Here is a 25,501-nt window from a genome sequence, read left to right as displayed (position 1 = left end):
AGGCCCCAAAGGCTTCATTGAGGTGCTGTGATTGTGCAGCAGCAGTGTGCTGTGTGTGCAGCAGGTTGGTTACTTGGCTTTTTCTCCCCACTTAGGTGTCATTCTTCCTTCAGCGAGCCCTACAATTTGCTGGTTGATGTCAGCCATGCAGTAAATGGGCAGGAATGGCAGAGGCATTCCAATGTAGGGAACTCTCTGGGATATTAGCAAAGCACGATTTCACCCACAGAATTTCAAAGCAAATTTAAAACTGGCTTTAGTCAGAAGCACTGCTGGCCAAAAGGGCGTGTGGCCTTTGGTTTCCTCACATCCTGGTTGTCTCTCAGTGTTCAGCTTGGTGTACAGGGTGGGTGTATGGGCTTGGTGCCTGTTTTGTGTTACTCTTGGTTCCTTTGAGCTGTGGGTTTTGGACTGCAAGGGGGTTTTGTGCTGCTTTGGGGCAGAGGAGAACTTTCCGGGCTTTTCTTCTGTCTTAGCTGCTGAGAAGGTTGGGTTGCCATGCATGAATTCACAGACCAACCCAGAGCAGCTGCTATTGTGATGTCAGCAGAGGGCTGCCACGTCACAGCGCTGTCAGCAGGAGGTTTCCTGGTGCCCGCAAGGCCTCAGCGTCCAGAGCAGCCCTTGGCACGCTCGTGGCAGGAGGATCACCTCGACTGTGCTGTTCTCAGATTACAGCGGGTGTCCTTTTGCTTCTGTATTTTCTTGCACAGTCCGTAGAGTCGTGCAAGTGTCCTGTTGCTCCCCTTTTTCCTTGCACAGTCTGGGGACGTGTGCAAGAGGGGGGTTTTTTCTATTTTTTTTCCTGGCCTACGGACTCGAGCAGCACTGCTCAAACCATGGAGCGAGTCCGTAGAGCAGTCAGCAGCGCCTTTTCATTGGCGGCTTCTCGGAAAGCTTTTCATCGTTTGACTGGTAAATAGAAGTTTTTCCTTGGGGCAGCACGTTGAAACAAAAATGGCATAAAGATGCCATGTGTTTGGTAAAGCTCCTGTCAACAGCTTCACCTAAAAAGGGGGTGTCTCTTGCCCAGCAGGGTGTGGGAACCTCCCAAATGCAGACTGGGGGAGCTTTGCAGGTGTCCTTCTAGAAACTGTTTGGTTCTCTCCAGAGCTGAGGAAAAGCATCTTTTTTCTGCATACCATCCTTCAAGGACGTGCCTGTCTAAGTGGGCCCCCTGTGTGTGCTACCAGAGCGACTGGCTTTGCGCTGAAGGGCAAAGTGCCGAGCAGTTTGTGTGTGCTCCTGAACCCCGGAGCTGGGCCTGTGCTGTGTCCCAACAGAAGTGCAAGCGCTAAGAGGGGCTTGGTGGGAGCTTTTGTGGGGAATTGTTTACAGCAAGCGTGTGGGACATGCTGCATGCAATTTACAAAAAGAAAGAGCAAGTCCAGGAAAGAGAGGAGAAAAAAGCCTGCCTTAGCTGCAGGCTGCACAATGAGCTTCAATGTAGGCACTGACTGCTAAGGAACAATTTGCATCTTCTCAGCCAAGTTTCTAGGTCCTTAGTGGCAAAGCCAAGCAAAAGGTAGACACAGCCTAGGGTTTTGGCCTGCAGTCTTGCTTGCTGTGCTAAAGAAGTGTTGCTCCTGGAGGGATTGGTTGCGAAAGGAAAATGCTCTCTGCTTGGGTGGACTTGTTCTGTGGGATTCCTCAGCACAAACAGATTTCTAACAGCACCTGGTTCATTTTCCCTTGTCCCCGGCAGGTCGCCTCAGACGTGGAAGGAATCGAGGGCACGTTTCGGTGAGTGGGATGGGCACCCTTGACATTCCTGGTGTCTGAGGATTGTGGAGAAAGCTGTGGCCTTGGCCTGTTGCAGTAGAGTGCCAGCCTGGCAGGCCGAAAGAAACTCCACTAAGTCGATGTGTGCATGAACACTACCAAAAGGATTCCATCCGTTTCCTCACTTTCCACGGAAGAGGTTATAACTAATGAAAGTCAAGCTTTGCAGACAGGAGGCTGCATGCTGATTGTAGGCAGGCTGAAACATCTCCTTCAGAAGCATATGCAATCCCGTCCAAACATTAGTCTCATTAGTGCACTTGAATTGAGTTTGGATGACTGAGCATCCCACTTGTCTCCAAATTCATGACTTCTGCTGAAGAGAGCTGAGGATAGAGCTCAGGAGAAATAAGGTTCTAAATGACAGGTTACTCCCTGTCCCTCACGCTGCTGCCTGTCTGCAGAGCACCTCCTCTGGCTCGCTCTCTTCCTCTGGAGGCTAAAGGGGAGGTGTCCTGTCAAAGGACAACAAACCTCCACGTGTTGTCAGTGCAGGGCCTGAGCATCCTGCACCAAGGAGTGGCAGCTTTGGTTGGTTCAGTGCAAAGCTTTGGTGCAGTGCAGAGCTGCAAGGTTGTGAGCAGGCAGCACTTGCCCTTTGTGGCTGAAGATGCTGTGGGCTGGAGTCCTGCCATGACCTAGCTCTTCAGCCCAGCCACTGACCCGTGGGAAATGGGATCTGAACTTTCCCATGCAGGCACCATTTTCCTGGCATTCTCACAGGGACTGGGAACTTCCCTTGCTGTGAGATAAGCGGTAGCATGATGTCCCTTAGTGCTACTGGTGCAAAAGTCAGCCCCTTTGTGCACAGAGCCTGTGCAGGCTCCCTGTTGTCAGCAGAGGGAGAGGGCCCAAGGCGCAGTTCACCGCCTTGTGGGGTACGGAGGAGCCACTGTTGCCTGCAGGGACCTACCCCTCTCCATGCCCTGTCTAGGTAGCTACAGTCACTGCTTCGACTACACCCTTAACTGTGACATGAGCCAAGTTTGTTGAGAAGAATCCTGAGCTGCTCTGCATGGCAGAGACAAGGTCTGTCTGTGAAGGGCTGGAATGCAGTTCCTATTGGCTGCTCTCCAAAGCCTGAAATCCTGAGGGGAAGCCAGCTGATCAGAGCTGAGCAGGGAAGTATTCCCTGCTTCTACTCAGACACTTCCAGAGCAACTCAAGGGTTAGTTGGGACATAAACACCACCTAAACACCACCTCAACAGCCCCACACACAACAGATCTTGCCTTCACATGAGCTGTGTCTCTGCTTGCTGCTTCTGCCAGCTCTCAGGAGCCAACTTCCCTGCTCCTTATTGCTGCTTTGTGGTTTTTCCCTGCCCATTCCTTGCAGGTCCCTCAAGGAGAGGTCCTCGCCAGTCAGGACTCCTTGGTCCAGGCAGGAAAGGCGGAGCGGCAGGAGAGCACGGATAGAGTGCGCGGCGCTCAGGAGTTCAGGTATGTGTTAAGCTTTCTCGCTTCCTCTGAGCAGGGGTGGGCGTTGCTGGGCTTTCGGAGGCCCAGGGTCGAAGAACAAATTTGGCTTTCTCATAGTTTGACTTGCTCAGCACAGCCAGGAGAAGGCAGCCCAGGGCAGGTCTGGCTGCCGACCGACCTAGAGCATAGCTGCCTCCTGGGACTCACTTCTCGAACCTTGACTAAAAGCATTCTGAACTAGATGAGAGTTAAAACAAGGGAGGTTCAGGCTGAGCTTAAGGAAAGCAAAGCATTGACCTGGAAAGACAATCATGCAGCAGAACAAGTGCCTCAGAGAGCATGTACAGATTCCACCCCTTGAAAGTTGGAGGCCCCAGGTGCATAGAGCCTTGAGCAGCCTGTCCAGATGCTGAGCCCAATTGCTTGGAGCTGAAGACTAGGCTAGAGGCTTCCTGGGGTCTCTGCCAGCCTAAACCATCTTGGGATCCTGTGATTATTGAATTGGAAAATCGTACCCACCACCTCCCCAAGCTGCAACTTGCAGGCTCTTTCCTTGTTTCACTAGTGAAAGCAAGAGTAATTGTGGGACTACTCATTTGGACTTACCAAGAGGGTCTTAGCCAAAGAAAAGCTTTTGCAAGTCCGGTATCCACTGTATGGGAAAGGAGCGTCAGACCTAGCAGGCAGGAAGCTGTTACGCTGAGAGTACCTGAGCTTTCTGCAAATGTTCTGTGGCTTCTGGAAGCTTGTTTGACTTCCTCAGTGGCGACTCTTTCACCTGCATGAATGACAAAGAGAGATGCTGGTCTAGAGAGGGAATTGCAACATTCTCTTGAGGTGGAAGTAGAGGGCTGTTGGAAGGCCCCGAGACTGCCTTATGTGGGGCATGGTACGTAGTGCTGGTTTTGCAAGGAGACTGTGTTGCAATTAAAGGCTTGTTTGTCCGTCCCCTTGTTGTAGGTGGAAGCAGTTGTCTGCATTTGAGGGAAAGCACCACTCCTCACTAGAGAGGGCGTTTGAAGTGGCGGCACAGACAGCGGAGGAATCACAGCCTCAGAGGGATCTGCTGAAGGAAGCAGTTCCTCTGGCAGCGCCAAAGGTACGCTCACCTTAATCCTAGGCAGCACCTGTGGGAGAGGGATTGGTCCTAGCCAGGCCCCCCTGAATGCTGCTTCTGGCAGCAAGCTAAGAGCGAGACTGTGTTGTTGTTGTTGTTGTTCCTCTTGAAAAATGGTGCCCCCCACTTGCAGGTTTGCCGCCTGCAGCGGCCAGCCCACAGGGGTCTGGAGAAGCTGCTCCAGGAGTTCTCTCGCCAAGGGCACGCGCTGTCCCAGGTGTGCAGAGAGAAGGCGGTGCTGGCGCAAGAGAACGCTGCCCTGGAAGCCCGACTGGCAGCCACGGAGCGGGACCTACGAGGCGTTTCAGAGCAGCTGGCAGAGGCCAGGTAAAGGCAGGGAGGGGACATGATTGAAGGTCTGGAATTACAAAGGTGGTGAGCATTATGTCAGGATTTACTGCCTCCTGTGTGCTCTCCTGATGTTTCTCAGACAGGGAGGCAAAGAGACATGAGAAAAAAGTAAAGGATACTGTGATCTGAATGTTATTTTTCTGCCAAATCAAGCTCTCCAAGCTCTTCTGGGTGCCTGCTTGGGACCTCTTGCACATTCCTGTGAAAAGTGCAAAGCAAACCAACTTGGCACTGAATTGAGTACCAAGGAAACCATGCAGATGTTTCCTGAAACCAGAAGTTTCCCTCTGGTTTTGCTTTCTCCTTCGGTGCATCTAAACATTATTTTTTCTTTGCCAAGTAGTTTGACATGGGATTTTCAGAATTCAAGGCTCTTACATGGGAATGTTGTGAGTAGGGTGCTGATGCTTCAGCTGAAGATGGAAGGTCATGCTGAAAAAAAATCTTGAGACTCTTCAGAGCTCACTCTTGTGGAGTATGATGCAGGACCTAGAGTAGCTTATTAGCAGCAGCAGCAGGGAAAGGTCTTGTGACTTCTCAACAGTCTCTAGGGATTCTTGCTGAGCACTGATACTTGCCCACTTGTCCCCCCACCTCTGTAACCTCGGTCAAGGTCCCTTTGGCTGGTCCCTCTTCCTTTTTGAAGAGTGCCAAGTCATTTGGGCACTACTGGCTTAATTAGCCATAAATAAAGGTAGCAAATGTTCTTGTTCACAAACTTCCAATGATTTAAATGGCAGGATACCTGTCCATCTCTCCCTTTCCTATATAGTTCTTGTTCAGATAAAAACCTGGTTCTGGTTTCCTACTCATGTTGCTAGAAGCTGGAGGTTTCACTCCAATAATATTGTTTGGTGAATTCCTTCAGTCCCTTTTACTTAGAGAGTGCCTGGCAAACAAAGTACCTATACGTACACCGTGGATAGCATGAAACATTGACGGGTCGGCCAGGAGAACACTGTTCTGTCCCCCTGCAGAGGGACTTGGAAGTGCTGATGAGCTGAGGGCTGTGAGCAGAGGCTGGGCTTTTGCTCATTTGCAGAGACTTTGTGGGCACAGCCACCCGTGTGTGATAAGTCAGGCAACGGCAATCTGAGCTTTGTCCGCTGAGCTCAAACTCAGCTGGGCTTTCTGTGCTGGGCTAGATCATGAGGAAAGGCTGCCCAGTCACCTGGAGGGGCTTGCTTTGCTATTTGAAGTGGTAAAATTGTCCTGCTGTACCTGAGTTTCCATGCAAGCTGTTTTCCATACTAAGGTGTAGGGTTCTTAAGGCACATCATACTGGAGAAACTGCCCCTGTGTGCCAGGAACAATTGCTCTTTGTCTTCACAACTTGTAGGTCAGAGAAGGAGAGGCTGCAAAGCAGCCTGCTGGAGGCTCAGCAGCACGTATCAGAGCTGGAGATAGCCAGGAGCCGTGTGGAAGCCCAAGTGCGCACAGCCACGCAGGCCAAGGAGGCGATACTGGGTGAGAGCCTCGTGCGCTTTGTTTCTGGGGATCGCCCTGCCTAGTGCAGCTGCTGCGAAGCCAGCTCTGTCTGCAGGGCTTCTGAGGAGTGAAGGAGCTGAGGGCAGGTTCCTCCTGGCCTGAAACTGAAAGGGCTTAAGGTCAGCAGATTCCTCTGCTTGTGTAGTCTCTGACTGTTGCCGTGTGTCATGTTTGCAGAGGATGTGAGGGGCCTTCGTCGTGAGCTGCTGGCTGTAAGATCTCTCAGCAAGCAGCAATGTGAAGACATGGCTCAACAGCTCCGCTGGGCAGAAGAGCAGTGCAGCAAGGCTCTGAGACTCTGGCAATCTGCTGAGGAAGCGAAGGAAGAACTGGTAAGAAACAATACATCCCTGAAGTTTTCAGGCAAGTTTGGAGGGCTGGCTTAGCAGAAGAGCAGCCTGAGTCTGTGACATGGTGGCAAGCATCTGCTGTAGGCTACACGTTGCTGGGCCGGGCAGCAGAGGGCTTCAAGGGCTCCTACTTGAAGGCCTGTGAAGACCCAGAGGACAATGCTGGGACAGTATATGCAGCCACAGGTTGAGCACGGGCATAAGCCAAGTTCCCCAGGAGGCTGGGTGGTCACCACCCAAAGCATGGCAGCGAAGGGGCAGCGTCTTCCCCACAGCCTCGTGCCATGCAGCAGACTGCTGCTGACCTTGCTGCCAAGTGCAGTGCCAGCAAGTGGCTTCCTTGCTTTCTGTCCTTCCACAGTGGACAGAAGTCTTCCCTTTGAGCCTGAAGCAGTTGCAACAGGCCCCGTGTTGCTGGTATTTCAGCTGGTGGCCTGTCTTGTGACTGGGTCATCGAGGTGCTGGCCTCGTCCTCGTCCTGCAGTCCATCTGCAGCTTTTCCTTGATCAAAGGGCAGGGGGAATTTGAGAACAGAGTCTCTGAGAACAGACAGAAATCCTGAAGAGAGGGGGGCCAGGAAACAGGCAGCCATCAGAGCAGGGAAGGAAGGTGACCTCTCCTTTCCTTACACGTGTTGGGCCTCCTCCTAGGTTTCTTGTTAGGGCGGGAGTGCTGGAGGGCACAAAGTCACTAGTGTGCACTCTTCAGGTACGGGGGTTGTTGGAGGGATGAAGCTTCCATTTTTTTCTTTGGGGAGCATTGCTGGGACTTCATCTGGAAGTGTGTCTTCCCCTCATCAGGCACTGGAAGCACAGAGCCTGGCAGGCTCCAGTGCTGAGCAGCAGGCAGAAGAGCTAGGATGGAAGGGTTAGAGCTGGGTAGAGAAGCAGAAGGAAGTGGCTGAACACAAGTGCTTTTGAGACTGCAAAAGAGGAAACCTGAGCGAGATTGCAGATGCCAGTAAAATTCCTCTTGACAGAATATCAAGCTGCAGGCAGAGCTGCAGGATGCTCAGAGGAAGATGAAGGCCATGGAGAAGAGGCACAAAGAAGAAATGGAAAGGATGCATAAGGTCCTGCTGCAGTACAGCCCAGCTGAAGAAAAGCAGGTGAGTGAAAGAGCAGGAGGCACTGCAGTCGTGCAACAAGTGGTCTCTGCCCTTGCTGCCTTTCCCCTGCAGAGCAGCAGGTGGATGGGGGCAATGTCTCTGACTGCCATGCTCTGTGGTCTCCGTGGCAGCTGGTCAGAAGGACACTTACTGGGCCGCTGAATCTCAGCTGCTGCCCTGGGCAGCAGGGCTAGTGCTTTGGCCGGTGGGCCAGCAATCCTCTGAATGTATTTCTGCTGGCCTCTTAGTGCTCGCTTTGTTTTTTGAGGGGTTTGCTCAGGCGAGCATAGTGACCCACACAGATTCTGAGCAAGTTGTCCCTGTCCATGGTGAATGCAGTCCTCAGAACGGGGTGAAGTGTGAAGTTGTTCTTTCCCTTTTGCAGTCTCTACTACAGCTGACTGTGACAAGCTGTGGTCTCTGACTGCTCGTTTGGGTTTGACTGGAGGTGGAAGAGTTGGCAGCTCAGCTTGCAGCCTAACAGCACCAGTGCTGTTCCTAAGGGCTTGCCTTTGAAATGCTCTGTCTGGGGCATCTCTGCCAGGCACCTTTCTGACACACACAAATTTCTTGTTCCAGATGGACGCAGGATCTGCCATCAAAGCTGCCGCTGCAGCAGCATCCTCCGAAGAAGCCTCCTCTCCGCAGCCCGAAAACCCGAGCGTGAGCAGTTCGGCCCTCTCAAGCCGGGAGAAAGAGAAGCAGTTCCTGAAGCTGCTGAGTACGTCCTGGGGATTTCTTGTGCCATCGAGCAGCGCATTATAGTGTGTGCCTCAGCATGAGCTGTAGCACATGTTCTTCCTCGCTTTGGTGTCAGACAGACCTTTTGGACTCCCTACAGAAGCCATTGTTGTGCTCGGAGGCAGCCAGGGAGCATTTGGGGCGTTCCTTTTGCCTTTGAGGGCAGCTGGGCGTGGGTGGGCTTTGCCTGAGCTTCCCTGTGCAATAAAGACAAAAGCAGGGATTGTGTCCTGAGCCGCAGTAGCCTGCAACCTATGCAGTGACCGAGTGAACATGTGTGTGCTAGTCTGGCCAAACGGATCAGAACAGTTGGCTTCCTAGATTCCCTTTAGACTCCTGACTTGTCACCAGCCTTTGGAGACAGAATACATCAGTGAATTTGATTGGCTGTGCGGCTTGTTTAATGCTGGTGTTGTTTTTATGACTCCTAGTACTTCTCCTATTCCTTCTACAGTTGGTTTTGATAAGAATCCTCCATTTTGGTTAGCCTGACCTCCTTGAAATGAACATCAGGTGACAGCACAATTAAGAGGGGAAGAGGTCTTTTCAGTATGCCCTAAAAGTTAAAAAATTACATTCTTAGAAGAATCTTGAGGAATCAGAGAGGAAGAGTTCTTTTCAAAGTGCCCCAAAAGAAGCAAAACAGGATACTCTTTTTACAGTCCCTCTTTGATATCTTAGTTGTATGCTTAGGAAGATGCATCAAAGAAGGAAGCCTCTGCTGCATGTTCCTCTGGTACCAGGCACGCTGTACTGCTACTGCCCGCTGGTAAATACTCCTGGAATACTAAGCATTGGCCTCAATCCCTGCACAGGTCGTACTCTAGGAAAGCACACCAAGGCCTTGCTGATTCTGCAGTACAACTGAGTTGCTTCTTGCCACTGGTAATAGCTGCCAGTGCAGTGCTGTCAGAGAATAAGCGGTCAGGTACAGAACAGAGCCCGGTTTACTCAGCGTCTGCCACCAGCTGTTGGGACAAAAGGTGGATTGATCTACTGCTCCGTGGGTCTGAAGTCAAAGACAATCATGTTCTGTCTTGAGTGAGGTCAGCAGCTTGTAACGGGGCTCAGTCTGGCTCTGTCTTCTTCACAGTGGCTGTCAGTGGCCATTTGTGGGCTTTGCCGAGCTTTTTGTCATACCTGCCCTGCCACTGACAGCTGGTGTGACTGCAGAGGCTGGAGCCTTCCTTAGCTGTGAGGTTGCAGCTGCCATCCCGTTGCTGCAGCTTTGCCTGGACTGATGAAAAGATCAGCATCTCATTTGTGCAGGTGTCTGTGTCACGGCAGCGCCTGAGGAGCGGCGCTGTCCTTGTTCCCCGTCTGGGCTGTGCCCATTTGGGAAGATGGGGCACGTGGGTGCTGTTCAAGGGGCTGAGTCCAGTGCCAGTGACTGCTGCACGCCAGGCTGAAGACAAGGACTTGTAGTTCTTCACTACATGGGGAATGGGCAAAGTCATCTTCAGAACTTAGCCTGCTCATCAATGAAGAGGGTCCTAATTCTTAGAGCCATTGTTCTCGGTTATAGCATGAGCTGCTGCTCTCTAAAAATGTCAAGGCATTCTTTAGGCAAACTGCTGAGAGGTAGAGAAGGTGCCCTCCTCTCCCGGAATTCACTTTGCAATATTCTTTCTGCTCTGGAAAAAACAGCAGAAAAAAATTGATAAAAATTCATCCCAGATCTGAGGGTGCATTGAAACTTTGGAAGTATGAAAGCTTTTGTTGAATCTCACAAGAGAGTGTTTCTTCCCAAGAAAATGAAGTGTCCTGATTTTCCAGCCCTCCTTCCTGTTTCTGGATGACAACCACTTGCCTTGGTGCCTGTCCTTTTCTGGTCTCTGTCTGCTCTGATGCTTTTCCCATGGTAACCCTTCAATGGAGTGTGGAGAATCAGGCTCTGTGCAGGCCAGGTGTGCTGCAGAGCTGCCTGTCTTGCTGGGGCTGCTGTTGTTGTTCTTGTTGATGTGAGTGGAGCTGGGTTTCAGATCTCCTGGAAGTCAGGATCTCTGTTTTGAAGTGTGCTTCTTGCATTTTGTTTTTCAGGGCGTGTGGTGAGTGTTGGAGATCCAGTGAAGAAGTACACTGGATGGAAACGTATTGGCAGTGGGTGAGTGCAGCCATGCTTACTTCTACAGAACCATGGGCCAGGTATTTTGGTGCTGCAATATCATGTGGGAAGTCAGGCAAGCTGCAAGCATCTTCAGCCCCTGGCTTTAGTCTGTCCCTGTCTCAGTGCTGAGGCAGTACAAGGCATCATGAAAGATCACTGGATGCTGACGACATCTTGCCTGCCTCAAGGAGCAGGACCTGGAAGCCTTCCTGTCCCTCAAACATATGGCACCAGTTTGCCTATTTTCCCAGGAGACATGGTTTTGTATGATTCAAAGTAATTTGGCCACACTCATGAAGGAAGAAGAACCTGAGAGAGCAGTGTCCCACCTGATAGCTGTCAGATAGCAGCTGTCAGTAGCATTTCTTAGTAGTATTTTGCTGAAAACAACATTCTGTGGTCAGGAAAATAAGGAAGGCTGTGTGGAGTTGCCTGAGTTTGGCAGGTAGGATGAAAAGAGAGTGGTGAGAAGGCCCAGCAGGACTGTATGTTTCATTGCCTGGAAAAGCATGCCACAGGCACAGATGCCAGAAGGAAAAGGCAAAGAAAAGACCCGCATGCACAGTCTAGTGTGTACATTTGAGATTTGTAGCAGCCCTTTCTCTTCCGGTTGCACCCAGCTTTTCCCTTGGACACTCTGAGTGGCAGAGGGCTGCTGGGCTGCTGTGCCTTTGGCTGAAGAGTAGACAAAGCCCGGTGGTTTTGAGACACTGCAGGCAGCAGAGAGCTCCTGCCTGGGCTGCCTTTTGCTTCTCAGCACTGACCAACTTCTCTGTTCTTGCCACTGTTCTGTTTCCAGGGGGTTTGGAACCGTTTATAAGGCCTTCAACGCTGCCACAGGACGAGCGGTAAGTGCCAACAGCCCATTCAGATTTTGCAGCCCTTGAGTGCTTTCCCTTGTGATGTGATCCGTGGCCAAAGCTTTGGGCCGCCTGACTCTTTGCTGCAAAGGCTGTCCCACAGAAGCAGCCTGTCCAGAGGCAGGCTGCAAAATGCATTTGGGACAGACTTTGTCCTCCCTCCCTACCTGAATGAATGCAAGGATGGCGGTGGTGCCTTTCAGAGAAGGACACGCTGGCTTGGACTTCCTGGATAAACATGCATAGATTAGCAGATGGCAAGAGCCGTCATTCCAGCCCAACTCCTCTTAAGCCCAGGTTCAGACACAGATAGGATTTCCCATTGTTTTCCATCACGTGGTTCAGTTTGAAAATATAATGCAAGTCCTAAAGAAGGAGAGATCTTGTTTGGAGCACAGTTTTGCCTTTCAGTCCTAGGGAACCTAGTTCACACACACACACACACACACACACACACACACACACACACAGAGATCAATGAGAAGAAATTGATGAAGAGCCTTAAATAATACAACCTTGTGTTGATCCTGTGTTGAAGACATGGTGTCTTGGAGAGTGCCGCTGCTCTTTGGGACAATAAGTTCATAGTCCTTGATTCTTGTTTTTGGCTCTCGGCAAATACAACTGCATCTTTCTGGTAGTTCATTATCCACCTGCAGAGCTGCTCTCAGGAACTGCACTTGGAGGGAGGTGGAGGAGGCGTCCGAAAGCCCGAAGCCCTGCTTATGACCTGCCGTGCATCCATAGGGTACCACATAAAGGGTTATTCATTCTTAAAGCCACTAAACAATTACAAATGACAATAATTCCACGGTGTAAACCGTGTTCAAGATTGTTCTTCAGAGTTGCGAAGCCCAAACTGAAGAAGTTAGGATGTGCTAGGATTGTAACTTTACTTTGAGTCGCCTTGGAGTTCTTTTTTGGACAGCATGGTCCCTGTCATGTAGGTGTGTGTTTCCTTTGGCACCCAGTCAAGAATGGCAGCCATCTCCAAAAGACTGGTGAAAGCCCCTAGAAATGCCAACGTATTTCCAGTGGTTTCAATTTACCTTCACAGGAGCAAAATTACTTTTGGCTTGCAAAACATGTGTGAATGATAATAGTAGTGATAAACAAAGTCTGTTTGAGAAGTCTGCAGGTGCAGAGAGTGCTGTTAGCGCTTTGTGGTTGATGGTTTAGCGTCCATTTCTACCGAGGTGACAAGGCATCCAGGCCCATGAGTGCACGGAGAAAGAGGCTCTCGTCATGTCCGCTCCTGATGGCTTTTCAATGTCACTGTAGGTGGCCGTAAAGCAACTTAATTTCCAGCGCCAGGGCTGCGAGGATGTGTTGAAGGAAATCCTGGTCATGAAGGAATATAAGAACCCCAATATTGTCACCTACCTAGAAAGGTAAATATTCTGGCAGAAAATGGATCTTTCAATTAACATCAATCTACTCCTGCACAAGGCATGGGAGGAGATTGCATTTTGTCCCCATGAATGCTTCCTGGCAGAAATAGCTTGGAGATCGATCTCAGGAACCTGTCTCTCTTACTAAGCCATCAGCATGTTTCCCAGGCTCTTGCCTGATTAGAAAACCTTTCTCTTTCTCTCTGACTGAGCTGAGAATACCCACAGCCTCCTTTTCCACGGATGTGCCTTCCTCATTCAGACAGCACAGATGGCAAGCACTGGATAGCCTGGGTGGAGTGTGTCTTCATTTGATTCCGTCTTCATTTACCAGTGACCTGGAAACAAAACTCAGCTGCAGTCTTTTCTTCATCCGGCAATTCAGCTGTGCACATTCAGCTCCACGCTGTTGCTTTCATCTTGCAGTTACCTTGTCAATGAGGATGTCCTGGTGGTGTTGGAGTATATGGATGGAGGCTCCTTAGCTGATGTGGTCAGCATGAAAAGGATGGCTGTAGGACACATAGCAACAGTGTGTCGGGAGGTAAGGGGCCCTGCTTGTGCTTGGGATGGCTTGGACAGGCTCGTCCCTCAAAAGCGCTGCAAAGCGAGTGATTCCATGTTCAGAGCTTTCTTTCTGTGTTGCTCTTATGCTTTGGAGAAGAAAGAGCATTGGGAGTGAACTGCCTGCCAGTGTCCCTGCCCTTACTATAGTCTGTACTTTACTCTTCTAGACCATTGTTGAACTCCCTGTCTCGTTTTCATTTGTATTTTCTGTTCTGCACTTTGCCTCTCCAAGCCTTTACCCAAACCCTTTCTGCATTGCCTTCTTTGCCTGTAAGTGCAAAGGTGCTGGTGTCCAAGTTTTAAACCAGCGGCAAAGCCAAAGAGAGACTCATCTGTCACAGTCCCAACTTCAAAGGATGGCACGGCACCCACCATGCTGCTTGCTACTGAAAACTGACAAATGAGCTCCTTCCAAGTCTGCTGTCGAGGAAGCCCTATAACCCTTGTCCTCCAGCCTCCCACCCAACAGTGATCCCCTTGGTACCCAAGGGAGGAACTTTTTCTCTTTTGGCAAACCATTGCTTGTCCTCCAGACAGGGAGAGCGCATCCAGTGCAGCAGGGATCATTCTGACTGGCTTTGCAGGGGACAGTCTTGAGCAAGGACTGAGGTTTCCCTCTCAAGCGCTAATATGCCTTGCCTTGGAAAGATCCTGCTCTCCTCCTAGTGTTGCAGCAGCAAGCACTTCCTCTTGCCAGCGCTCACTGCTCCTTTGAGATCTGTGAATCTTCAGGAGCAGTGTCCTTTTGGGTGTGATGAAATCAGATCAGGCTAACTTTTGGCCTCCTGTTTCTTTTTTCTCTCCCAGTGCCTGCAAGGCCTGGCTTTCCTTCATGCCAACCAGGTGATCCACAGAGACATCAAAAGTGACAACATCCTTCTGGGCCAGGATGGCTCCGTCAAGCTGGGTGGGTGTTCTGGGTCAGGCGCAGCGCTCCGGGGAGGCGGTGTGGGGCTGCTTTTGAGCGGCTGCCGGGTGCCCAGCAGTGGCGCTGGTGAGAGGGCAGGGAGCACTCTGCGAGCCCAGGGCGCAGCTGTAAGGGGCTGAGTGGTCTAGAGAGCAAGAAGGTAGCAAGAGTAACTTTGCTTTGTGTGTGTGTTCCTTCCAAAGGGAGAGAGTTACAGTGTAAACGTTCCGGTGCCTGAGGAAAAGCCAGGGTGGGAATCCTGCGGGGGGGGGGGGTTGCTAAGTGGACAATTGCCCATGTCCTTGGCTGCAGCCCTGAGGAATGAGAGCCCAGCTGCTTTTCCAGCTCGATTCAGCACTGCATTCTGAGACATAGAGTGAGGAAGCCTTTTCCTTGGTTCCCTACTTGAAGCAGTGTTTGTTTTTCTCCTCAGCCGATTTTGGCCTCTGTGCTCCGTTCAGCCCTGAGCAGAGTAAACGGAGGTCGATGGTCGGGACCACTTGCTGGATGGCACCCGAGGTGGTGAGAAGAGAGCCATACGGCCCCAAAGTGGACATCTGGTCCCTTGGCATCGTGGGAATAGAAATGGCCAAAGGAGAGGCTCCTTATATTCGGGAAACCAGACAGAGGGTAAGGTGCAAATACGCTCGGAGAGCAGTGTCCTTCTCCTGTGTGTCCATTAGACAAAATCCCATGCCCACAGCTTAAAGTGCTTCCACCAAGGCCCACTTCTGAAAACGTCCTTGGGGCTGGCATCAGCTGTCAAGGCAAGACCTGTTGCAGCTTGGAAGAGCTGGGGCTGCACTGGAGCCTTTTTTCCTTTGGGAGGGAAGGCTCATCTCTAAGCATCTGCTAGGCAAGAAATTGCCACTGCAGCCTGGAGCTTAAAAGATGGGGTCTAGGTGAGCACTGAAGGGTATGGAAGAATCACGTAGAGTCTCATTTTTCCTTTGGCTTCAGGCTAAGTACCTGATAGGCAAGCAAGGCGTACCAGACCTGCACAAGCTCAGGCTGCCCTCTGGCTTGTGTGAATTTCTGGGCTGCTGCCTGCAGATGGATGTGGACAGGCGAGGCTCTGCCAAGGAACTTCTGCAGGTACAAGGCAAAGCGGCTGCAGCCCAAAGAGCTGTTCCCTGTCAGGGTTTGTTCCTCGGCCAAACTCCAGGGCTTCCGATGGGCCCCCCCCACATAGTAATATCCACTCTGGGTGCTTTTCCAATGAAAACCAAGCAGGATCCAAGACTGGTTGAGATTAGAAGGGACCAGTGAAGGTCATCTAGTCCAAAACCCCAGTCACTGGCAAAGACATCTTCAAGTGGATCAGGTTCCCATCCAAGCTGACCTTGAATGTTGCAAGCCCTGGGGCTCCTCCCAGCTCTCTGGGCAGCCTGTGCCAGTGTTTCAGCACTCTCCTCGTAAACACTTTCTTCCTTAGAGCCAATCGAGTGTCTTGTAGTTTAAAACCATTCACCCTTGTCCCCTTAAAATTTGCCTTACTAAAAGATTTGTCCCCATCCTTCTTAGAAGGCCCTACAAATATTGAAAGGTCTCCTTGGGGCTTGCTCTTCTCCAGGCTAAACAAGCACAACTCTCCCAGCCGTTCCTCAGAGGAGAGCTCCCAGCTTCTGGTCATTTCTGTGACCCTCTTTTGTTCTCAGGTGGTGTATTCATGTTTACCTGGTAGCAAAGGAACTGAAGTATTGCAATGCCAGGGACGGGGGCTTGAAGAACACAACAAAAGCAGTCTAGAACCAAGCGGTTCTAGACTGGTCCGTGGGAAGGCAGGGGCTGTGGGGGAGCTCACTGTGAGCATCCGAGGGCACTCAGCTTGTCCCTCCTGCCCCAGCCTTAGAGGTTTCTGCCAGGCAGACGGGGACAGCTGAGCAGGAGTTGTGCCAGCCCCATGTGCTGCCTGGCCCGCTCAAGTAGATGAGAATTGCTGCGGCTTTGCTGCCAGGTTTTGTGGCAGACAAGGAGCTGGTGACCAGGCCATTTCCTTGGCTGTTCCTGCTGAGAAGGAAGATGCCAGCCAGCACAGGAGCGGGGGGCATGCCAAGGCAGACACTGCTCTTCCTGCAAGCCAGAGCTCAGCCCATCTGTGCCCTGCTGCTTGTGTCCTTGCTCCTGGCTTGCTGCTGAAAACCTGCGTGTCCAGCGCTCCTGAGAACAACACGTGCGGTCAATAATTTCAGAGCCCTTGGGAGTCTCTTGAGGACTGCCCAATGCCCCACATCTCCTTTGGACACTCAAATAGCCCATGTCTGTAGAAAAGAGGAGCCGGAATAAGTGTGTTGAGTTTCCTGAAAGGAACAAAACCTTTGGGCAGCAAGCAGCAATCCCACAGTGCTGTCAGGACAAAAATGCCAGCAAGTGATGACACCTTGAGGAAGGGACTAGTGCAGTTCTGGGCCATGTTTGCCTGTGCTAGCAGCACCCTGGACATGAAGGCTCATGTGCTGATGGTGCCCTCAGGCCGCCTATGTTTGTGTATTTCTGGGGGCTAGAGGAATCCAGCTTGACCCTGTTAGGAAGTCAGTTTGGAAAAGAATGGTTCCTTTTTCCTTTGTCTCTTTTAATTTGGTTTGGTTTGTTCCTTTTCCCCTTTGGGCAGCATCCATTTCTTCAGTCAGCGGAGCCTCTCTTAAGCCTCTTCTGACAGCCTGATCGCTGTCATCCCTGCAGCCAAGTCATGCAGGAAGCAAAGGAGATGACAAGGACCACTTCAGCACCTGGAGAACTGAACCTGTGAGAACAGGTAGAAATCCTGGGGGGAGAGGGGCCAGGAAACAGGCAGCCATCAGAGCAGGAAAGGAAGGTGGCATCTCCTTTTCCTCGCACCTGCTGATCCTGCTTTTGAATTTCTGCTTGGGACAGCATTGCTGGAGGGCACAAAGTCACTACTGACGTGCACTTTTCAGGTGGGGGTTGGTGTGAGGCATGAAGCGTTCACTGATTATTTGGGGAGCTTGGCTGGCACTTCATGTGGAAGTGTCTTCCTCCCCTCACCAGGAGTCGGAAGGGCAGCGTCTGGAGGCACAGCAGCTGCTGGCACAAGGGGAAAATTTTCTGGCAGAGGTACAGAAGGAGCAGGAGAACAGGCTGCTTGAGATGAAGCAGTAAATTGCCATCATGCAGCCTGGGCGAGAAAAGATAAGAACCAGAGAGAGTCAAGAGGCACAGAGTGTGAAAAGAGAGTTTGTGTGTTGTTTTGGACTCCTCTGGGCTCCTTCTGGGCACTGTTTCTCTGGACACTGTCTGTCTGGGTGGCATTGTCTCTTGGCTGGCCCTTGGCAAACAGTGCTGGAGAGATTTTTGTGTCTTCAGGGAGCGGTCTGGTGAGAGGCTACCAGAGCGCAGGTTTGAGGAAGGCAGGAATGGCGCTGCAGGCCCAAAGAGAAAGGGAAGCCCAGAGCTTCCCCTCAGAAGGAGGGAGGTGCCACGGGAAGCCCCTGCAGAGCCAGGCTGGAGCTGTGGGAGAGGGCTGGCTGTCAGGCTGCTGAGGAGGTGCCTGAAGCTGCTGAGTACGTCCTGTGCATTCCTTGTCCAATCGAGCAGTGTATTATAGTGTGTGTGCCTCAGCATGGGCTGTAACACACGTTCCTCCTCCTTTGGTGTTGGGAGAGACATTTTGGACTCCCTACAGAAGCCACTGTGGCGCTTGGATGCAGGCAGGGAGCACTTGGGGCATTCCTTTTGCCTTTGAGGGCAGCTGGCAGTGGGTGGGCTTTGCCTGAGCTTCCCTCTACAGTAAAGACAAAAGCAGGGATTGTTTTGGGAGCAGCAGATGGCTGGGACCTAGGCAATGACTCAGAGAAGGTGTGTGTGCTAGTCTGGCCACACTGATCAGAACAGTTGGCTTCCTGGATTCCCTTTAGGCTCCAGACTTGTCACCAGTCTTTGGAGACAAAACACTTCAGAGAAATTGATTGGCTGTAGGGCTGGTTTCATACTGCTGTTGTTTCTATGACTGTTTGTACTTCTATTATTCCTTCTACAGATCACATGGGCCCCTGCCATCTAAATCCCAACTCTAAGGGCTTTTCAAATGAAAAGGAAGGAAGGAAACTTGCAGCGAAGCAATCGAGGAAGCAGAAGAGATGACCAGGACCACTTCAGGACTACTTCCTCCAAAGGCAGCTTGGAGCTGGACTCACAATAAAAGTCCTATACACCCTCAGGCCTTATTTTAAATGATGTTAATATCAGCACAGTGATGGCTTGGTTTGCTGTTTGGGGTTTTTTTACTTTAAAAATATACTAACATTCCCAAATGACCTTCAACTGCTAAGGGTGTTAAACTACTGAAAGAATCCATTAAATGGTACAAGAAAAAAAATTAGAAGTTCCCAGCACCATACCCGTGCTCTTGCATGAACTTCTGCAAGGATATTTGAGTACTGCTCTTTAAGATATTGCTTTTCTTTCTGCCTGCAATGTTCCTGTGCTTTTAACTGTTCAGACATTTTCTCAAAAGCCTCCTCCTGCTTCTGCTGAAGGTTTTTCACAGTGTCAGTCTTGTGCTTGCAAATATATTCTAGGTGAAATATCTGTGTGAGAAGAATTTAAGAAGAAATTCTTATTTACTAAGTAAAACCCTTGGTTGTTTTTTTTTTTTTTTTTTTTTTTTGTTGAAAACCCAAGACATTCCAGATTAAGTTTTTAAACAATTTCAGGGGATTCTAGCATGTTTCAGGGAATTCTAGAATGTTTTCCTTACAAGTAGCTCCTAAGTTTACAATGTGTTTTCAACAAGCATGAAGGGATTCACTCTTGTGAATTTGCACCTCATGCAAATTACATGGAGGAATGAACCAAGCCAACAATGATCTCCAAATGCACACACCTGCACTTTCTTACTAGAAAATATCAGCAAGACACTTCCAGATAGATCACGCTGAGCTGTAGGAACAAAGTTTGTTACAACACAGTCTAAAATCCCAGAAAAGCTGCTAAGTACATGAGAAGATCCCTAGAGACCTCACAATCAGTCTCAGTAACAAGGCTTAATCAAAAAGCAAGAACAGTAAGACACAAACCCCACAAACACTGCCAACAATATCCATCTCCTTCCCTTCCCATGTCTTTCCTTCTCCCTTTCCTCTTTTACTTCAAAAGGGAAATAAACCAGAAAACAAAGTGGAACCCTGAAGAGTGGCTTAGCCACTCTTAGCTTAGTCTCTGGACCCAGCTGATCTATTTAGTGTCGCCTTCTGATGAGAAGGCGGGCGACCTGGTTTCGAGACACAGCACGGCAACCCGGCCTCCCCCAGGTCACTCGGGCCACAGACGTGCACAGACACCAATGTGGTGGATGGTCAAATGGCGTTTATTATCTTATCTTACGGGGTTAAATAGTCAAGGGGGCTTCACTACGTCAGAAGGGGATGGTGGGTCTGGCTAGGGTTAGTAAGGAGTGGAAAACTACTGAGTTTAGGAGGGGCTGCATGCTTTAGGGGTAATTGATTAACTATAGCAGGAAGAAGGGGGGAAGGGTCTAGCTTTCCGTCACATCCCGAGATCTTCCGTTCGCCTGTCCCTATCTACCACAATTTAGAAAGGTTTCTTTTGTTTGTTTTTCCCTAAAAATACAAGGTTTTCTGGGAAGAAAGGCCACGTAAGCTCACTTGCATTAATATCACTCAGAAAAGTACAGCTCCTCCTTCACACAAATACTGACATGTTTTAGAATAGCTATTTCTATTGTGTTTCTGAATAAAAATGCCATAATCCGAAAGTTACCATTAAACAGAAAACCTCACATTGGCAATCTTTCAAATAGTGCATCTGAGTCATAAACACATCATTTAAAGATGGTATTCCTGGAGAAAGTGTATTTTGCCTATGGGTTATGGTAAAATAAAGACTTGCTTTATGACTGGAAATGACTACATTCTGTGAGTTTCTCCATCAGTAAGATGAATTTATTATCCTTGAATTAGGTGCCTGTGGCAGGTATCAGACAGTCCTTTCAGAATGTCCTGCACAGAAAGTGGAGCTGAGAGACTTGATGCACACTCCAGTCCCATCTAAATGCTCACAGCAACAGCATCAAACTGAGCAGTGGACCAGCCATAATTAATGGTGTTCATTTGTTAATGTCCAAATCCTCTTGGGGGGATGAATACCACTCCTCCTTCTCCTTTGTAACGAGACTGCAGTGTGCACAAATGTCCCTGAGCTCAGCAGAGGCAGCTGATGCCTGGGGACACTCAGCCTCTCGTTAGCCTTGTGGAAGTTCAAGATCAGGGCTTCAACATTCTCACGCAAGAGCGCACAAAGCCCTGTCCAAGGTAACTCTTCCAGGGCGACGTCTGAATGTTTGGCAGGCACATGGGCGTTTGCCATGCTCTGGTATAAGTTTAGGAGGATGGACAGCTCCCTCTGGAACACAAAGAAAAATTAATTGCTGTAGCTGGGCAATGTTAAAATCAAAAGAGATGCATCATATGTGCAGTAGCGGTGCTGCATGCAGCTGAAAACAAGCCCTCAAAGTTCATTCTCACAGCTTTACAAAATTCCTCAGTTCATTTCTAATGATTGCAGCCATAATATTGCATAATCTTACAGCAGAGTAAGAAAAGAGATTTCACAAAATTTATCTAATTAGACACAGTATGTCTATAAAGTATGTGAATAAATCCCAGTGCTGTCGGGGCCACAGCCGTGACCTGGCACAGATAAAAATTTCCGTGCTCTTAGTGGATGCAATTCATTCTCCCTTGTTAATACTCTGAGGTGCATTCAAACTGTGCCCCAACACAACTGCACAGCACACAGAAAACGGTCCAGTTGGCTGGGCAGCACAACACACTCTAAATTCGTTTAAAAATTGGTTTTGCATGGATTATATATGATTAAATAGCTGGCCAAAACAGGCCTACAGCTCCATCAGTCAAACTCCACAAGCCATGCCTCATTGCTTTACAGTGATTTTAATCAGTGGCAGAATAAATGGATTCAGGTTATAAATAAATTTCAGCTACAACAGCATGCAGTAGAAATTCAATTCTTCATAATTTTAGAACATACAAGTGACTTAGAAACTTTGATTAAGCTAATGAAAGCTGTTTCTCAAATGCCATGAGGACAAAGTATGTAAACCACTGTATCAGTACAGTCAGAGATCAAGATAAGATTCTCAGACTAGAGTGGAAAGAACATATTCAGGGAGCATAAAAGTGGTATACAAGATGAAAAAACACTGTATAGGTCAGGAAAGCAGGAAGTGAAAATGAAGGGAAGAAAACACACTGACATTTTCACACAATTTTGGCACGGGTATAGCAAAGACCAACAGCAATATATTAAAAGTTATCTATACTTAGTTCCTGCTACAGTCTTCTGCTTTTTCATTTTGGGAAGCAAAATCAAAGCTGTCTCAATGGAGTAAACAGAATCACATACAGGCACTCCTCCTTCCCAAACAAATACAAACAGCTTTGGGAAAAATACAAACCTATCTAAGGCAATAAATACCTGATTTCATAAGGGAACCACTAAAAATGGGGGAGGTGGATGGTGGGCACTGCTGCCCTTGGAGTCGTGAGGGGAACCCTGCCCACACTCCATCCCCACAGATAAGAAACACTCCCCTGGGGAGCACTCTGGGGTATGGAGAGGACGTAGACAATATGGGACTGGTGTAATTGCACCAGTTGGCCAAATTATGTTCTTTTCAAATTGGTGTCACATCTTTTCTAGGAATTAATTGGGCCTGCGTGGCTTTAGACCATAGCTGATTAGATTGCTTATAGTAAAACTGAACACACAATGTTGCTTTGGAAGACCCCAATTCTTGGGCTTCTTGTGGTGCATGTGGTAAAATCTTTGTCCACTCATCCCAGGTGCCCACAGGGTTGGGCCTCTTACCTGTATAGGGATAATCTTTGGATGCCAAAGGGATTCCCAGCAGGCATGGGGATAAAGGCTCTTCCACGCTGCCCATGGCCATGCAGAAACTGTCCTGTTGTAAAGACTTCACAAGAGTGACCCATTTATTTTGCTTGGGCTGTTGGATGATCCAGGCAGTGCTGGTGCTGACAATGATCCAGGGCAGCCACACAATCACGCTGGAGAGCATCTTGATGTTTGTCCGGGTACTGGGCTGTAACCTAAAAATTGTTACAATAAATAAGGCACTTTATTTATTGTAACAATTACATGAATCCCTCTCTCTCCCCTTTTCTATGTGCACGCCTCTATTCCACTTTCCCCTGTTCCCCCTTCCTCCACTCCGCTTTCCCCATTTTATTAGTTTAAGAAAACAAGGAAGGGGTCAGGGGAAAACATATGGAAGGCTAAAACTGAGTGAAACTAGGAGAAAAGGGAAAAGGAGATCAGGCAAAGTAAGGTATTGGCATGAATGTAAGTAAAGAAATTAGTAAAAATATCATCTTTGATATTTTACAATTAGTAGACGGGCAACAATATATCCAACCCATGAGGGAACAGGGAAAGGAGAAACCAGGGGTCAAAGAGCCAGAAGTCCATGGGGGAATCTGTCTTTTACTCCCAGGAGGACTACTCTATGCTAGCTAGTCACTGCCATCGCCAGGGCAGAAGGCTTGGGAATTGACTGAGAGAGGAGAGTTGATGGGATGCTACAGCTTTGTCCCAGACAGATGCCTGAGGCATTTGCAGGCTGCAGCAGTTTCTGGCGGGCCCTTTTTATAATTTTCTGATGTCACTGCTATCCTGCAAAGCCCAGAGACACGTCTGTGGAGGCATGGCCAGTCATGACTTCTAGTTGTTACTGAACCTTGACACAGCTGGCACCTCTCTACTTAATCAACTGAAAACCAATGATGTTTAGCTCAAGAGTGTTAACACAAAAAATACATCCATGCCTGAAGAAAGCAGTGAAAAATGTTACTGAAGGGAACAACTTGTCCATTTAGTGCAAGATTGTACAAAATCCTGCCTGCTTTAATTGCTGCACTTTAATTTGCACCCAAAGGTACAGAGCATCCTATGCTTCTTTAGTATTCATGTGGGCACAGCCCCCAGTTCTCTATAACTCTACAGTGTAATAATTAGAAAACAGATGACATTTATCAACTGAAAGAAAAAAGAATGCAACCACCAAAGGATTCATGATCTGGATGACATAATAAGGGGGAAACTTTCTTAAATCTGAGATGACATCAAGCTAATGAAAATTGGAGGCTTGCTGTGGCATAAGAGTCACAATTGGTGCTGACAGATGAAGCTATTGCTTGAAAAAAATCAAGTGATATAAAGTAGGGATAAGCAGACATTAGCACATTTGGTGGTAGACATACAGGATGTGAGCTGGATGAAAAACTTTATGAGATTTATCGTGGTTCTCAAGTTAAACTTGAATTAACAGAATTGTGCTGTTGCAGAGTGGGACTTCTGCTTTTGCCTTCCAGTCTCTTTTCAGTGATGCTTTAAGCTGGTGTCTAGTTCTGTGTGCTGTCAACCATTCAGTTGGTGGATCATTTAGAGAAAGACAAGAGCAGCTTATGATGATTGGAGATACAAAACATGGGGTTCTTTACTCAAAAGAAGGTGGAACATCTCATTCTGGGCTTTAAATATGTAAAGACTGTTTTTCTTACCCACTCTAATGGCAGAAATCAGTGTGTTAACTTCCTTTTTGAGGTAGCAATCCGAATTGTATCTGGGAAAATTGAAATTAGGAAACTTGCAGAAGAGAACAGTGAAGTGCTAGGACAGAGCACACGTGGAGGTTGTGGCATTCTTAAAAAGTAGCTTAGACACCTATGCATCAGGGATGACACTTTTTTGAGTCTGGTATGTTTTCTACACTGGTAGGACTTCCTTGCCTGTCTTCCTCTGTTTAAGAGTTTGTCTGCTGAGTTACACAATTTGTCTCTTGTGCTGATAATCAGGCAAACGTGCAAGATCCCATATAGTGCCGTAGAGACTTCCATTATACAGAACTCAGTGGTCACAGAGTAAATATCTGTGAAAAATGCTTATTTTATAATTGGCTCTTGGCAAATATTGAATTGAATGCTCTATGTATTACGGAGGGTTATTTTGTAATACTGTATTAATCCTTTCTAAGTAGTGTGTTAAATATAGTTTTAGGTTACAACATAATGGTAAAATAGAAACTCTGCGATGTAAGATATTTTTTACTAGCTCAAGAAAGGGATAAGATAATCAAGAAGCTCTTCGCACAGAGATAACAGCAACAGGACACCTAATGAGTTACTGCCTCCTTATGGGAAAAGACAAACATTCTTCCACCTTCTCTCCATCTTTATGGAGCCACCAGGATTAAGAGGAAGGAGTTGACAAAACCCAGAAAAATTCTTAATTTGCAAGGAATTTCTGCATCATGTATGAGATATATGAATATGCAACAGGCTGTTGCTTTTAAGGGCTATTCCTTTGTTCGCAAGGCATGTTTTTGGCAGTTCAGTGTCCAAAAAGATCCAGACGTCCGTAGTTCTTTGCTTTTTATTGTCTCGTAGTGTCCTAATCCTCATTGTCCAAATTTTTATTACGCTAATTTTATTACTATTTATTTATAATTATTTTATTACTAATAAACTTTTAAGATTTTAAAAAACAAGTGATTGGTGTTTTTCACAATATCCCCTTGTAGGACTGCAGTCTGGTCTAGAGAACCTTTTCCCCCATTTCCTTCAACTTTATTGTTATAAATAAAATTGGCTTTCACAGGTTGGGTTATAAATTGTTAATGATGTCATGTTGTTATGAATTGTTAATGAATGTAATGAAGTGTTAGGCCTAATTAATGCAGTAAGTTCTGAAGTTAAATGTACTGCAGTATGAGCATGTGCCCGCTAGAGGAGGGTGGTAAGAACTTTCCAGAAGGTTACCTCACGGCCTGATGACAGCAGCCCGGACTGTAATCGGACAACGAGCCAGCCAGTGACATGGAAGCATCCCAGAATGACTGGCCAGGAACGCACCGCAAATTGGACCAACCAGTGAGCGGAAAAAGGCCAATCTATGAAAGGATCAAGAGCGCACCAATCCGGTAGCTTTAAGAGACTTTAAAACCCCCGGGTGCTGAGCGCCTGGGTCTTTCTGCGGAGCCAGTGTCCAAGGAAGCACCCTGTGCTGCATACAGGCTGACACTTGTATCTCTGACTTGCTGCCTAGGCCACAGGCTTACCCTGGGCTCTCGTCTTCAGTTGCTTTGATTTTTAATAAACAGGCCGGAGCTTTTTAAAAGATCCTAGCCTCATTTTGCCTGTTTTTAACATTTATGTTTACGCTTTGGTTTAATCCCTTCATAAATGGGGACAAACATAGAAAAAGTCCCATAAAACAATCAAGAACTGGCCTG

At 48.5% G+C, this 25,501-nt stretch overlaps 1 protein-coding gene and 1 long non-coding RNA gene across 3 annotated transcripts; one reads left to right on the top strand and one right to left on the bottom strand.

The window, feature by feature from the left end:
* The first annotated feature begins 581 nt into the window (after nt 1-581).
* On the top strand, nt 582-18,367 carry LOC128781680 (serine/threonine-protein kinase PAK 3-like). Of its 2 annotated transcripts, XM_053931473.1 has the most exons (18): nt 582-915; nt 1,706-1,743; nt 3,121-3,224; nt 4,164-4,302; nt 4,454-4,647; nt 6,011-6,138; nt 6,337-6,491; nt 7,489-7,617; nt 8,197-8,338; nt 10,399-10,462; nt 11,265-11,313; nt 12,607-12,716; nt 13,143-13,260; nt 14,091-14,190; nt 14,624-14,820; nt 15,151-15,285; nt 16,802-16,945; nt 18,188-18,367. In XM_053931473.1, exons 1-17 carry the CDS (start codon nt 840-842, stop codon nt 16,844-16,846), a joined length of 1,923 nt encoding a protein of 640 aa, XP_053787448.1. In that variant the 5' UTR covers nt 582-839; the 3' UTR covers nt 16,847-16,945; nt 18,188-18,367. The 2 variants fall into 2 exon arrangements, with proteins under 2 accessions (XP_053787448.1, XP_053787449.1); XM_053931474.1 differs by lacking the exons at nt 4,164-4,302; nt 4,454-4,647.
* Nucleotides 18,368-19,658: 1,291 nt separating this feature from the next.
* LOC128781691 (uncharacterized) lies at nt 19,659-25,478 on the bottom strand. Its single transcript, XR_008428464.1, has 3 exons — nt 25,029-25,478; nt 22,060-22,301; nt 19,659-20,571 (listed from the first exon to the last, which is right to left on the bottom strand). It is a non-coding gene; the product is annotated as an uncharacterized LOC128781691 (long non-coding RNA).
* Between the last annotated feature and the right edge of the window lie 23 nt (nt 25,479-25,501).

The sequence above is a fragment of the Vidua chalybeata genome, chromosome Z (assembly GCF_026979565.1).
Source record: "Vidua chalybeata isolate OUT-0048 chromosome Z, bVidCha1 merged haplotype, whole genome shotgun sequence".
Lineage (NCBI taxonomy): Eukaryota > Metazoa > Chordata > Aves > Passeriformes > Viduidae > Vidua > Vidua chalybeata.
Note: the sequence above shows the minus strand (reverse complement) of the source record. Positions and strands in the feature narration are given on the sequence as shown.